The 15,930-nt window shown below is 40.8% G+C and overlaps 3 protein-coding genes across 3 annotated transcripts in view; 2 read left to right on the top strand and 1 right to left on the bottom strand.

Moving 5' to 3' along the window:
• Window positions 1–647, top strand: part of LOC307002810 (uncharacterized protein) — a 185,218-nt gene extending 184,571 nt beyond the window's left edge. The window contains exon 3 of the mRNA XM_079620741.1: window positions 402–647. The gene's annotated coding sequence lies outside the window, so the exon portion shown is untranslated. The remainder of the gene's footprint in view (window positions 1–401) is intronic.
• A 6,015-nt stretch (window positions 648–6,662) lies between these two features.
• LOC307002763 (extracellular calcium-sensing receptor-like) lies at window positions 6,663–9,950 on the top strand (the record flags this gene model as incomplete). Its single annotated transcript, XM_079620675.1, has 6 exons — window positions 6,663–6,865; window positions 7,094–7,382; window positions 7,477–8,301; window positions 8,392–8,619; window positions 8,749–8,872; window positions 8,995–9,950. The coding sequence occupies 6 exons, from the start codon at window positions 6,663–6,665 to the stop codon at window positions 9,903–9,905; spliced, it is 2,580 nt and encodes an 859-aa protein (XP_079476801.1). The 3' UTR covers window positions 9,906–9,950.
• Window positions 9,951–10,859: 909 nt separating this feature from the next.
• LOC307002783 (uncharacterized protein) lies at window positions 10,860–15,699 on the bottom strand. Its single transcript, XM_079620696.1, has 6 exons — window positions 15,340–15,699; window positions 14,289–14,423; window positions 13,798–13,953; window positions 13,586–13,683; window positions 11,729–12,738; window positions 10,860–11,626 (listed from the first exon to the last, which is right to left on the bottom strand). Exons 1-6 carry the CDS (start codon window positions 15,517–15,519, stop codon window positions 11,379–11,381), a joined length of 1,827 nt encoding a protein of 608 aa, XP_079476822.1. The 5' UTR covers window positions 15,520–15,699; the 3' UTR covers window positions 10,860–11,378.
• Between the last annotated feature and the right edge of the window lie 231 nt (window positions 15,700–15,930).

The raw sequence follows: 15,930 nt of genomic DNA, 5'->3' as shown, positions 1-15,930 counted from the left end.
TCCGTATCAATTACAAAGTATTGTTACTGACCTATAAAGCCCTAAATGGTTTAGCTCCTGTGTATTTAAGAGATCTTCTATCGCCATATAATCCATCGCGCTCTTTAAGATCGCTAAATTCGAGGCTTCTGGTCGTACCTAGGATATCTAAGTCCACTAAAGGAGGGAGGGCGTTTTCACATCTAGCTCCTAAACTCTGGAATAGCCTTCCTGATATTGTCCGAGGTTCAGACTCGCTCTCCCAGTTTAAAACTAGATTAAAGACGCATCTCTTTAGCCAAGCATTCACATGATGCATCTCATTCCTTTTATACTACAGTTAAATCAGATCAAATGCATTCATATTATGAACAGCAGCTACGCTAATTATTTTACCATTTGCCTTTTTTGTTCTCAAATAGAGTTCGTCAGCTCCAGTTATGTATCCAGCCTCTCATGGAGACTTCAGATACCCCAACGCCTGTGATGAGACGACTCAACGCCTGTGAAGAGACGACCCAACGCCGGCGATATGTTATGCCCTAAATTTTATGATTAACTAACTGTATTTTTGTATATATATTTTTGAAATGCATTTTCTGTAAAGCTGCTTTGAAACAATATGTATTGTGAAAAGCGCTATACAAATAAACTTGAATTGAATTGAATTGAATAAAATATCATCAAAGGTTTTTGTCTGTATGACATTTGTGCAGTGATTACAATGGTGACATTTATAAGACCCTTTGGGTTTAGATCCCAGCCATGTTTGTTGGCCTTCTGGTTTCAAATGGCTCCGAACCAGTTTATCACGAATAGTAGGACACCTTCTGAAAGTAACCAGAGGTGGCTCAGGAAACAGCTGGCCAAGCACATCATCACTTTCGATAATACCCCAATTATTTCTTATTATTCTCTTGATTTTTTCTGCCTCTGTACTATATGTAGTAACAAAAATAGGTCTATCTTTTACAGGCTCAGGAGGGTTTCTTTCTAAAAGTGATTCCCTATTAGCAGATTTGGCACTGCTGTATGCTTTTTGAAGAGTTTTATAACCCCGTTCCATAAAACGTGACATCATCTCTTTTGCTTTGTGCTCAAAAGAATTGTCTCGGTCACAAATTCTCCTAACTCTCTGGAATTGCCCATAAGGAACATTTTCCTTCAACCACTTAGGGTGGAAGCTCGTAGAATAGTGTTCCTGTCAGTAGGTTTTCTAAACACTGAAGTGTGTAGGGCACCATGATCGTCTTTGGATATGGTAAGATCAAGGAAATTAATACTATCTTTACTGTATTCCAAAAAAAAATTAATGTCGGGGTTAATGTAATTAAAAAAAACATGGAACTCTTTCAAATCTGCCTCTGAACCAGACCAAAACAAGCAAACATCATCAATGTAACGTCCCCACCAGACAATGTGTTTGAAAAAGGTATTCTTTTCCTGGTTTAAGACAAAATATTCTTCCCATTTTCCTAGAAATAGACCTGCATATGATGGGCTGTAACAGGCCCCCATAGCACAACCTTTTATATGTTTAAAAGTCTTTTCCTGGAAAATGAGGATATTATTATTCAATGTCCATTCAGTTAATGACAATAAAAAAATCAGTGGGGGGCATTTCTGACCCAGGTCTTCTACTCAAAAAATGTGTCAAAGCTGCAAGTCCCTGCGTATGTTCAATGTTAGTATACAATGCTTCTATATCCATAGTGACTAGATATGTATCAGAGTCTATGTTTTGTAGTTGTGTGATCTTTTTAAGAACATCCGTGGTGTCTTGGACATATGCTGGGAGTGAAGGCAGAAAAGGTTTGATAAAATAGTCAATGTACTTAGAGATTGGTTCAGTGAGGCTGTCATTCCCAGAGATAACTGGTCTCCCTCGACTCGAACATTATGTTGGCATTAGTGGAATTGCACTAGCATGGTTTAAATCATACTTATCTGACCGTTATCAGTTTGTAGCAGTAAATAAAGAGATGTCTTATCAATCACAAGTTCAGTATGGCGTACCACAAGGCTCAGTACTAGGACCGCTGCTGTTCACTCTGTATATGCTACCATTAGGAGATATCATTAGGAAACATGGAATTAGCTTTCATTGTTATGCCGACGATACTCAGCTGTATATTTCTTCAAAACCTAACAAAACCTACCAATTCACAAAATTAACGGAATGCATAGCTGATATAAAAAATTGGATGACTACTACTAGACTAAAGTAATTTCCTACTACTAAATTCAGAAAAAACAGAGATTATAATTATTGGACAAAAAACTTCCACACGTAATAATCTAGAATACTGTCTAACACTTGATGGCTGCTCTGTTAAGTCTTCGTCGTCGGTTAGGAACCTGGGTGTGCTCTTTGATACCAATCTTTCATTTGAAAGTCATGTGTCTAGTATCTGTAAAACCGCTTTCTTCCATCTTAAAAATATATCTAAATTACGTCATATGCTCTCAATGAATAATGCAGAACAATTAGTTCATGCGTTTATGACCTCAAGGCTAGATTATTATAATGCTCTACTGGGTGGTTGCCCTGCACGCTTAATAAACAAACTACAGCTGGTGCAAAACGCAGCAGCTCGACTTCTTACCAGAACCAGGAAGTATGACCATATTAGCCCCGTTCTGTCAACGCTGCATTGGCTGCCTATTAAACATCGTATAAATTTTAAAATATTGCTGATCACTTACAAAGCACTAAATGGTTTAGCTCCGCAGTACTTGAGCGAGCTCTTAACGCATTATAGTCCTTCACGTCTACTGCGATCTCAAAATTCCGGCCAGTTAATAATACCTAGAATATCAAAATCGACTGCTGGTGGTAGATCCTTTTCCTATTTAGCACCAAAACTTTGGAACAGTCTTCCTAACATTGTCCGGGAAGCAGACACTCAAATCTAGACTAAAAACACATCTCTTCAGCCTAGCATACACATAACACATTATAGACTTCTATAATTAGGCTTCTATAATTACATCATAAGAAGGATGGCGTCTACGCTAATATTAGTCTCTCTGTCTATCCCGAGGTTTACCGCTGTCCACCGGAACCAGGCCATATCCAGATCTGATGAAGGACCAGCGCCAGGACACGACGACGTCAACCAGTCTCTCCTCCTCTCCACTCCGACTTCACCAAACCGGAACTGGACAAATACTCTGATTCATTCTGAACTTCTGACCTGTAATGCTCCTGAATCATAATCATACACTGTTCACTCGTTGGCCAGAGGAGAACTGGCCCCCGACTTAGCCTGGGTTCTCCCAAGGTTTTTTTCTCCATTCTGCCCTGATGGAGTTTTGGTTCCTTGCCGCTGTTGCCTTACCTTCTGGCTTGCTTAGTTGGGGACATTTAATATTCAACAATATTATAGATCTGCCTTAAAGGTGGACGATAATGAAATTGTTTTTTGTATTATTTTCATGTTATCACTGTGAAGCTGCTTTGATACAATCTGTATTGTAAAAAGCGCTATATAAATAAAGGTGACTTGACTTGACTATAGTGTTCAAATTTGGCCACTATTGGTCGAGGTCGTTTCGTGCCTGCTACCGTCAGAAACAACCAATCACGTTCGGTGGACGCGATGGAAGGTGATATTGTCGCAGGTCGGGGTGGACTTCCCTCCCCTTCAGCAACGTACCACCTCGAGGAGTTACCCAGAGACACAAAGGAACAGACAAGGTAATGATAGAGAACGTTTTTTTTTATTTACTTAAAACAAGTCCAAACTCCTTTTCTATCGAGCAGGTGGCGTGGGTAGGCCACCCTTCAGTTCTTCGCGACCAGAAGTACGCGATGGAGCAATCGCTGTTAAAGCTCCGCACGGTGGTTCCTCTTCGGCCTGACGTAAGCAATGGAGATTAAGTGATAGCTCAGGCACTGACGGGGATTTACACAGCAACTCCTCTTCGGCTAGAGGTAGGTAATGGACGGTACGTAATGGCTCAGGCACTGGCGGGGGTTTGCACAGCAACTCCTCTTCGGCTGGAGGTAAGTAATGGAGGGTAAGTAGTGGCTCAGGCACTGACGGGGGTTTACACAGCAACTCCTCTTCGGCTGGAGGTACGTAATGGAGGGTAGGTAATGGCTCAGAAACGGACGGGGGCTTGCACAGCGACTCCTCTTCGGCTGGAGGTAAGTAATGGACGGTAAGTAATGGCTCAGGCACTGGTGGGGGTTTGCACAGCAACTCCTCTTCGGCTGGAGGTAAGTAATGGACGGTACGTAATGGCTCAGGCACTGGCGGGGGTTTGCACAGCAACTCCTCTTCGGCTGGAGGTAAGTAATGGAGGGTAAGTAGTGGCTCAGGCACTGACGGGGGTTTACACAGCAACTCCTCTTCGGCTGGAGGTACGTAATGGAGGGTAGGTAATGGCTCAGACACTGGTGGGGGTTTGCACAGCAACTCCTCTTCGGCTGGAGGTAAGTAATGGAGGGTAAGTAATGGCTCAGGCACGGGCGGGGGTCTGCACAGCAACTCCTCTTCGGCTGGAGGTAAGTAATGGACGGTACGTAATGGCTCAGGCACTGGCGGGGGTTTGCACAGCAACTCCTCTTCGGCTGGAGGTAAGTAATGGAGGGTAAGTAGTGGCTCAGGCACTGACGGGGGTTTGAACAGCAACTCCTCTTCGGCTGGAGGTAAGTAATGGAGGGTAAGTAATGGCTCAGGCACGGGCGGGGGTCTGCACAGCAACTCCTCTTCGGCTGGAGGTAAGTAATGGACGGCAAGTAATGGCTCAGGCACTGGTGGGGGTTGGCACGGCAACTCCTCTTCGGCTGAAGGTAGTAATAGACGGTAAGTAAGGGCTCAGGCACTGGTGGGGATTGGCACGGCAACTCCTCTTCGGCTGAAGGTAAGTAATAGACGGTAAGTAATGGCTCAGGCACTGGTGGGGGTTCGCACAGGTTTCCGTTGTCAACAGCGGGGCTTCCTCTCCACAGGACAGCAACAAAAGCAGTTAATAGCAGAGGGCCATTTCTCTATGTTCACAGAGCAAACATGACGAATAACAGACTGAACATTCAGCAACTGAATCTTCTTACCACAGGGCAGCGATGACAGCATTCGATGGCAGAAAACAATTTCGCACAGAGCGACGATGGCAGTTTTCCAGGGGCAGAGGGCGGTGTCTCTATGTTCACAGAACCCCAGAAGTGTATACAGGCTTCAGTCGTCCGCAGCTGGGCTTTCTCTCCACAGGACAGCAACAACAGCATTTAATAGCAGAGGGCAGTTTCTCTATGTTCACAGAGCAAACGTGATGAATAATAGACGGAACATTCAGCAACTGAATCTTCTTACCACAGTACAGCGATGTCAGCATTCAACGGCAGCGAGCAGTTCCTCATAAATCCTCTTCCACTTGGACAGGGCAAAGTGACATTCCTGCACAGCGTATACTCCATACACAACAGTTAGTAAATTACTGGAGCCTTTGGAGCCTACGAGGGGACGACTGAGAGCAGGTAGACATAAAACTTCAGTTTCCACACTAGTGCATAAGTCAGTCACTTCAAATGATCACACGTGTTCACTTCACATTAGGCACTGCAACTCACATCAACTCACAGTGAATAGGGTCTCTTATCGTAGCCCCCAGTCAACTCGCTCCGCTCCACTGACAAACCGTGCATCCAAACTGTATGTACGGTTGGCGATAGAGTCCCAACTGGCATTGAAAAATCTAGAACAGAACTCACCGGACGCCGGGGGGTTTCACCGCATCATAGCATTTTCTTCCTAGTAGGGAGTCCTTTCCCGATCTGTCCTCTTATATATCGTCCGATGCAAACAGTAGATCAGCCGCAACGGATTGCCTCCAGCCTGAGTTCCTCTTGCCCAAACCTCCAGCACAAAGCTCAGACTTCGCTGTCACGCTTCACAAAAAGAACTCCCTCCTGCCCATCAACCGGATCCTTTTATAATCCCCCTCGCGGCTCAATCTCTGCTCCTCGCCCAGCTGTCACTCGTTTTCCCAATCAGCAAGCTCCGTCAGGTTGTTTACACAGGAAGAACCCGGAACTGTTCAGGTGTTACATTGAACTTGCTCCCTCTGGAAACAAACATAGAGCGGGGCAGTTCCACTTGATCGTCACCCTGTGACAATATTCTCTACTGTTTCTTTAGGGATCTTCAGTGCATGAATTATTTTATTTCGTCTTCTGGGTTGTCTTGTGTTTGCTCAGGTATGCCTGAGAAAATTAGGTTGTTGCGCATACTATGACACTGAAGATCAAGTGTTGTTTCTTTCATTACAAAGTTTTCTTCAGTGACTTTGTCCAGTTGTCCTGTGATGGTTTATATTTTGGTTTGCAGGTCATTGTTATCCTTTTGCAATGATTTGATTTGTGTTTGACTGAATTTGTTTGTTGGCCTGCAGAGAACTGGCCCAATGACTGAGTCTGCTTTCTCATTTGGCCTGAGTTTTTGTTACATTTCACTGTTCAGACCAGCAGGGGTCACCAGCGTGTGGTGTTTCGAATGCTTCGAAACAGTGAAACACTGGGCTGGTGACTGGAGATCGTCACACAGTGAGGTATGATAGATTTTAAAAAAAACTCACCACATGATTACATAACTCTGTTCATTATGTGCTCATGACAAGTCTGTATATAAACAAACTCATTGTCATCAGAAGAGTATGGGAGGTCCAGAGTCTCGGTGATGCTTGTTTTTGGGTTCTTGCTGCTCTGCAGCATTAAAACAATGGGCGAAAAGGCTAACTGTAGTATTATAGGGCAACCAGAGTATCCCCTGCTGTCCAAAGATGGAGAAATTATCATCGGAGGAGCTTTTTCAATTCACAGCAAAATAAATTTGGAAATGCCATCATTTACAGAAAAACCTCATCGTCTATTGTGCACCAGGTTTGCAACTTCTCTGCTTCTATTTTATTAATTTAACAGTGTAAATATTATATGTCCTATGGAATTTATTTTATTTTGTGAAAGAAGACATTAGTTCATATTTTCAATATGACAATCTTCCAACCGTACTGCAAAAAAATTCAATAAAATATGTTTGTTAAATCTCTCTCTCTCTCTGTCTCTCTCTGTCTCTCTCTCTCTCTCTCTCTCTCTCTCTAAACAAATTAGCCTTAATTTGAGAGAATTCCGCTTTGCTCAGACCATGATATTTGCCATTGAGGAAATTAACAGCAATCAGATGTTGCTCCCAAACATTTCGTTTGGATACCAAATATTTGACAGCTGTGGTTCCACGTTAGCCTCTATGAGGTCATCAATGGCTCTGATAAATGGCCAGGAGTTGACAGCAGAACACATCTGCTCTGGAAAAACAGCAGTTAAAGCTATTATTGGAGAATCTGAGTCTTCCTCAACCATTGTACTGTCCAGAGCAACAGGGCCCTTCAAGATTCCTGTGGTGAAATAAATATACATAATATGTCCTATTTTAAGTTATGTGTGGATAAAAATAAATATGTTTTCCTATTCCTTTTATCTGTTCTGTCTGACAGATTAGCCATTTTGCTACCTGTGCCTGCCTGAGCAACAGAAAGCAGTTTCCTTCTTTCTTCAGGACTATTCCCAGTGATTACTACCAGAGCAGAGCACTGGCTCAGCTAGTCAAACACTTCGGCTGGACATGGGTTGGAGCAGTGAGAAGTGATAATGACTATGGAAACAATGGCATGGCAACCTTTGTAGAGATAGCCGAGAGAGAAGGAGTATGCATCGAGTATTCAGAAGCCATATCGAGAACAAATTCCAAAGAGAAGACCGCTAAGGTCGTTGAAGTAATAAAAAAGGGCACTGCTAAAGTTCTTGTGGCATTTCTGGCACAGGGTGAAATGGATGTTTTACTGGAGGAAATTATCAGGCAAAATGTAACTGGGCTACAGTGGGTAGGCAGTGAATCCTGGATAACAGCAAGATACTTGGCAACTGAAAGAGATTCAAAAGTTCTTGGTGGAGCAGTTGGCTTTACAATTAGCAAGTCAAAAATCCCAGGGCTGAAAGAATTTCTGCTTAAAGTTAATCCATCTCAGAACCCTTCAAATGCTCTTCTGAGGGAATTTTGGGAGATGACATTTGGATGCAGTCTCTCTTCGACAATCAGTTCTAAATTTGAGTATGACAAGTTTTGTGATGGATCTGAACATCTGAGTAATGTGAGTAATGCTTTCACAGATGTATCTGAGCTACGGATTTCAAATAATGTATATAAGGCAGTCTATGCTGTAGCTTATGCACTTCATAACACAATTGCTTGCAAAACCTTAAACAGTTCATACAGTGAAAACATAACATGTGGAAATAAGGATTTAATGGTTTCCAGCCAAGTAAGTAAATATTGGAAATATGTAATTGTATGTTTTTTATATTTATTTATTATTAGTATTAACACATTTTTGTTTTAAAAATGTTAACAGGTACTGCATTCCCTTCAAAATGTGAATTTCACAATGGCTTCCGGTCAGACAGTATACTTTGACCAAAATGGAGACCCTATGGCAAGATATGAGCTAATAAACTGGCAGAAAAATGGAGCAGGGGAAACAAATTTTATCACTGTAGGACACTATGATGCCTCACTACCCAGTGAACAGCAGTTTGTCATGAATTCTATCAATATAATTTGGGAAGGAGACAGTTACACGGTATGTACAAAATAGCATTAGTATGTTAACATTAGTTATGTTAACTGATATATGTCAGTTAAATAAGAACTAAATAAGAACAAATACTCAAAATAAGTGCAACAAAGTAAGAATGTGTAAACATGGCAGAAACCGAGCTCAGTGTGCAGTGAGAGATGCCAGCCAGGTTTCAGACAAGCTGTGATCAAAAGGAGACCAGTATGCTGCTTTGAATGTTTGCGGTGCCCTTCTGGAGAAATCAGCAATACTACTGGTGAGATTACCATAACTTTGATAGAAAGTGACAAAGACAATAAATGGATGTACATATTCCCACAATTTTGCTGAATGTATGAGGAAAAACATAATAATGTTATGCTCTATTTGTCTTTTTAGATTCTGCTGAATGTGTCAAATGTCCTTTAGAGTACTGGTCAAACGAAAACCACAGTATGTGTGTTCTTAAGAAGGTGGAATTCCTTTCATTCGAGGAAAACATGGGAATACTGTTGACTGCATTCTCATTAACCGGGGTGTCTTTAACAATTGCAGTAGCACTGGTGTTTTACAACTTCATAAACACGCCACTTGTGAAGGCCAGCAATGCAGAGCTGAGCTTCCTGCTTCTCTTCTCATTGTCTCTGTGTTTTCTTTGTTCACTTACTTTTATTGGTCGGCCCACTGAGTGGTCCTGTATGTTGCGTCACACAGCATTCGGGATCACTTTTGCCCTTTGTATGTCTTGTGTTCTGGCAAGGACCATAGCAGTGGTAATGGCTTTTAAGGCCACAGTGCCTGGATCAAGTGTCCCTCAGTGTTCACTGCCCTTACAAAGAATTAGCGTTTTCTGTTGTACTCTTTTTCAGGTAATAATATGTACCCTGTGGCTGGTATTAGCCCCTCCAATGCCATTTAAAAATATTACTCATTCATTAGATAAAATAATAGTAGAATGTGATTTAGGCTCAGCTATAGGTTTCTGGGCTGTTCTGGTTTATATTGGGTTGCTCTCTGTCCTATGTTTCATTTTGGCGTTTCTGGCTCGAAAGCTACCCGATAACTTCAACGAAGCCAAGTTCATCACATTCAGTATGATCATATTCTGTGCTGTATGGATCACATTTATACCAGCATATGTCAGTTCTCCTGGAAAATTCACTGTAGCTGTGGAGATATTTGCCATATTAGCTTCTAGTTTTGGTTTGCTATTCTGTATATTTACACCAAAGTGCTACATTATCTTACTCAAGCCAGATCAAAACACAAGGAAACATATCATGGGCAAAACCCATAATACATCACAATAAACTTATTATCCACTTTCAAAGCAATTTACTCAAACTATGTAATTTTAAGACTTGGGCAATTAGAAAATGCCGGACAGTCTGGATGAGGAGCGACCAGACCCTGAGAAGACAAAGGACCTTGCTGGAAATAACCATTTGAAGTCACCATTTGAGACGAAAATCTCACCTTAGAATACATATATTTCCCTCTTCCCCCATCCCTCCTCCCTCATGCTGATATCTCTGAAATTCATCTAAAATCTATATGGTTTAAATGTGAACAATTATTATACAGTTTTATACATATTTGATATAATTTGAAATGTCTCAATGTGACTGGTATAAAGGTCTCATTCCCAAAAAAGTAAAACCAAAAGGTAATAAGTTATTAAGAGTTTTAGGGATAACCTGTACACAAAGGAGGGGTGTGTCTTCCAGGCATATGGCCTCCTGTTCTCAAAAGGTGTAAACTCAATGCAAATTACCAATTGTTAGCAAAATTCCTTCTGTGAACTCATGTTTACATTTGAAAAGAGGTTTATGCCTTGGTCTGAGTGTTTAGGGTGATACTGAAGAGGGCTCGGCGTGATTTGCAACTCAAATGAGTCCGTGATAGCTGAGAGTGACCAAGACTCTCAGCTTCGTGTATTTTCTAATGTCGGGTTTAACTTATATCTTTTACTCTTTATCTCTGAACATGTGATGTTATTGTATTGATTGTTTTCGAACTGATTATGAAATTGACATGATACATATACCTGACATAATAAATTGTAAACATTTGATTTTATTCTAACTGGCTTTGATTATTTTCAGTAAAGAGTTAAAAAGAATAGTAAAACATTCGCTCACATTTGTGTGTATGAGACGAAGAACCATATAAGTCCATATTTTCAAATTTTGAATAATACATTTTTTTTTATTTGGACTCTTGATTATAATTTTTTTTTTTTTTTTTTTACTTGAAGATAGACAACAAAAGCTTCCCAAATCTAATGAGATAAGTTTTTTTAGTATCAATCTTAAAAATAAAAAGTTAGAGTAATTTACATTTCTGGAATGTGGAAGAACAGTATATGTCCAGTTAATGTGGAATAACAGTATAAGTCCAATTCATCATATCACTTTAAACCATTTATCTACTATCTTAGTTTTAATACAGTAACAGAACATTAAAGAAAATATTAAGCATTTCTTTCTTTCAATTTATTTTATTTTTTGCCAACGTAAATCACAGAACAAAAACACGGACAAAACAGTACGAACAATGAACAATACATAGGTATTAACAAAAATAATTTTTTGTTCCTTTAACTTTTATAATACATTTCATAAATAATTACCCCATTCATTAATTCACTAAATAAATAGATACCTATATATTCCTATTATACATCATAAAATAAGGCATACAAGATAAGCTACAACTACTATTATGATTAATTTTACACAATATACCCCACCTTACCCTGCACATAACCAACACATACTAGGCTACTCTCCACATTCTAATGTCCCATAAAATTCTTGGGCCTCCGCTGGCATGTAGGCTATCATTTTCATTAGGTCACAGTGCTTCTCCTTCTTGATGGGCAGAGGGTCATTGTAAGCACGAGCATACGTGGTGAAGAACAAGGGAGCTGGAGGTGGTTGATTCTTCCTTTGTTTGGTGATCAGCCAGGTCTTCCATCCCTCGTAGAGGCTGTGGCTTCCTTTTGTGTGGACACACCATGGATCAGCAGCTGAAATTCAATTCATTCAACAAGAAATTCAATAAAGATTTTTTTTCATGCACATATCCCCAACACTGTTAATCTCAGAAAACCAACTCTTTAGTTTTTTACCTGTCACTTTCAACCACATCATGGATGTGATTAGGAAGCCAGGTGGTCGCTTTAATGTTGCATCAGGGAGCTGCCTGAAGTCCGCACATTTCATCTCAATTACTTTAAATGGATGCTGCTGCCTGGCTCCACGGATCATCTCGGCTACATCGCTGGGAGTGTGGAGTGTGGACACCTTACGCCTCTTGTCCAGCGTGGCAAAGGAACGGTCACAGGGAAGGAAGGAGTGACCAGACACCATGAACTTCTGCTCTATCTGACTGAAGTACCCTCTAGATACGAGCAGGGCCATGAGGTTTAGGACTCGCCAGTTGTTGTTCTGCCCACAGCATCGGTCACTATAGATGATGAGCTTCCGTTCTTTTGCCTGGACTAGGGGAGCGAAAGATGTTTCTGCCCACTTCAAAAGACAGCTTGCCACCTCGATGGAACCTCTGTGAGCGATGCCCTCATGCCAGAGCCACATTGTAGGAGGATCGTCAGTGCCCATCTCCTGGATACAGAGGTTGTAGTTGGCCAGCTGCCGTTGATAGTATACGTTGGAGTGTGTCAGGTTTGGCGTGAACACTACCCCCTGCATGTCGATACAAATGACATGGCAGTCATCATTGGCTTTGGCCCACTCTGTGTCAGCCTGCAACTGGGTGTACGCTTTTTCAGCTTTCTGGTGGTGAAGCTCACTCTCGGCTGAAATCTTCAACCTTTCTCCATCTGTTGTAGCAGCTGTTAATTTTGAGAATAGGGCATCACATTTCGCACAAGTGTCACTTCTTGGCTGCCCAAAACTGAGGTTCTGCTGCTTGAAGAGGTCCCTATAGAGCCAGAACTTTGCAGTGGATGTTGGATTGTTTTCCTTGTACAGGCGGAACATGCGGAGCAGGTTTAAATCAGGGCTCAGGTACTCCCTCTCCACATCTCCCTTCATCCGTGAGTAGTGGTTCGGTTGGCGTGGGAAGCTCAGGATATGCTCTCTTATTCCCTCTCTCACTGCAGGATGAATACTATGAGGCCTAAAAAAAAACACACAACTCATGAACAAGGGAAATATAATAAACTATGCTGGTCTGTTTTGCACAATTGCATTGTTTCTGTGACAATAAAATTAACTTAATGTATAATTCTAAACTTTCCTCTAAACTATACGATTTTGTTTGTCACATACAGTCATTAAAGGGATACTTCAGGATTTAGCATTAAGCTTTGTATCAGTAGAAAACCTAATTCTTTTTAGTATTTTTGAATTACCATGCTTTCCTCCCTTATATCCCCCTGAGATGAAAGATTTATATATATTTTTTGTCTGGAAAAAGTCCTCAATGACGCAAAAATCGTCATTGTTTACATGCACACCTTTTGTTTCAATCTAACTGAATTCATTCCGATTTGTGAATCTGAATGTAGTGTTTACATGAATGCTAAACATGTGATCGATTGATGTGTGCGTTTTAGCATTGCAATCTGGGAGTTGTTGTCTTTCATCCCCATAAATCAAAAATAAATTTTCTGGCTTTTCTCAGTCTAGAAGGCTCCAAATTCCAAATAAGATCATGACCTTTGTATCATGTTGTAATGATACAAAGAATAATCATACATCACATTTGCATAGCACTTTACCTCTGATATCGATCTCAAAGTGCAAAAATATGTTTCCTGACTGGGCAACAACAGTGAGCTTAATCCTAACCATTACGGTACATGCGTTATAGGGTGGCAAGGCACCAGACTCCCTATAATGCCAGCGTCCAGTGCACCATTAGATCAGGGAATGTTGTAGGGCAACTGATGCTGACATTGGTGCAGTTTTAAAAACTAACAGGACGAGAGCATGAGGTCCTTCAAGATTTTTTTTTTACTTACCTGTTCTTATGTTTTCCTCTGAAGTCCTCTAATGGAGACCTGACTTTAGCTACCTGCTCTGTTCCCTCAGACTGACTGCCTAACTTTTCTTGAATAACCTTTTCAAAGATAAGTAACTTTAAATAAATATGTAATGGACAATGTATCTAATTAAAATCATGCATGTAATAAAAAGTTAACAAACGGAAAACGCTAGGCTATATAAAACTTGCCTGTAGGCGACTGTTGGTCAGTTGAAAGACTGACATAAATGTGAGCTTACAAACAGCAAGTCTTTGGCCTCCTTGTTGCACATGGTACTTGAAGGTATACTTCCTCTTAGTTATCTCAGTGTCAGGCCCACGTGGTCGCCTGCGACTCACCTTGTGCTAGAAGTAAAAAGACATTTACCATAGCGTAGTAGGCTAGCCGTCGTGTAGAGCTGTCAAGTTAAGGTCATTAAGTACGTGAGTAGGCTTTGGTTAGGAGAATGAATAAGCCAATGAGTATGCCTTTTAGGGCACCAATTCGCTGTGGTCTGTAATGCACATGGCGGCCTACTTGATGCAGATCATCAACATTTACAGTGATCAGGCACATGTGCAGTCTTAGTGATTTGAAGGCATACAGTAGTATTAAATTCACTGGTTATTTCATGGGCCTACATTGTAATGCATTGCATACTGTTGACATGATATGAATTGCTTACAGTAAGTTAGCCTACCTGCTCCAAACCAGAGAGAATGATAGCCTGTTGCCTCTCATAAGAGACAGCATAAAACTCTGTGAAGAGCTGGAGTTTTCTTTGGTCTGTTAGGCTTGAACACTGCCTGGGACACGTCTCCTTGCACACCTTGCCCTTAACAGAAACAAAGTCACATTAGCGGGGGTTTTTTTATAGCTATAGAACACGAGAGCTATTAGCAGCTATTAAGGTTACTAGCTAGAATATATAAAAGCTTACACAATCAATGCATTTTTTTATTATTACCTTTTTATTTTATTTTATTTATTTATTATATAACAAGTAACAAACATAGCATAGCATACAATATTACAAAACAAAGTGTTGCATTAAATGGTAACAGGGGATTAAAAAATTATATCAAAATATTTTAAACGTCAATTTTTTTTCATTTACCAATTTCAGTGAAGACATAAAGCAATCAAATTCTACTCTAAACATCTTAAAGATTGGGGATGAATTTACATATGTTTATGTATATATAATTCTGCCAGCAGTACGTATAACACAATCAATGAATGGTATAACATTAGCCTACGTGACGCAGCTGGGCTGGTGTTAGAGACGCACCTAAAGCGTTTCGATTCATTTCTCCGTGGTTATAGGGAGTAACGTTAGAGACATGCTTAAAAACATCCCCTGAATTTTAACACCCCCTAATTTTCTCAGCTTTCATTTCGACCCATTCATGACTTGATTCGCTAAACAGTCTGAGGTGTATGAACTTTAGTAACGTTAGACGCCCAGTAATATGCCCCTGTAACTAGCTACAAAGTAACTGGCTAGCCAGCTAACATTATCCCGCTAGCCAACGTTAGGGACATTAAACACAGCTAAAATGTTTCGATTAATTTATCCGTGGTTATAAGGAGTAGCCTACAGCATTTATTTCGACTCATTCATGACTTGATCCGTTAAACAGAGTGAGCTATATGAACTCTAAAGTTAGTAGACAACGTCCAGTAGCCTACACGCCCCTCTGACTGTAACCGCTAACTTTAGATACTTTGTATACAGTTCTTTCACTCACCTCTTTCGGTGGACTTTTTCCTCGTGTTTGCTCTCCTCTCCGGTTCACATATGGTTTCCCAGCATCCCTTAAATACTTCCTTGCTCTGTCCTTCCATTCATAAATGTTCGTTCTCCTTTTTTTGCCGAGGTTTTGCCTTTTAATGTCCGCAGCGGACATGAAAGCAACCAGCGTCTCCATTTTTCGTTAGTGGACATAAACGGTTTTTCCACGTGAGACTATTTTAAAATTTAAAATACAGAGTTTTGGTCGCGGGAACACCCGCCCAAAGTGATTCTGTATACAAAGTGGCACACATACATTCAAGTCACATGGTTATCTCAATTTTTGTTTTTTTGGACTTATACGGTTGTTCGTCGCATGAACTCATTTAATGATGCCCAGATATAATTAAAACCTTTTAATTTATGGAGTCAGATGAATTAACGAGTTAATACATGAGAAAATGTAGCCTGGGAAAACCCAGACCACTTCCAGCAAATTTAGATTTGCTCTGCAAGTGGGTCTGGCAAAGAGCCCATTGAAACCCATTTCCAATCCGTCGAAATCGCGGCACCAATCAGAAACGTTGGGGCGGGCTTTACACGATGA

Source organism: Phoxinus phoxinus, assembly GCF_949152265.1.
Source record: "Phoxinus phoxinus genome assembly, chromosome: 8".
Taxonomy (NCBI): Eukaryota; Metazoa; Chordata; class Actinopteri; order Cypriniformes; family Leuciscidae; genus Phoxinus; species Phoxinus phoxinus.
The sequence above is the reverse complement of the archived record's forward strand: the minus strand, read 5'-3'. Positions and strand labels throughout refer to the sequence as shown.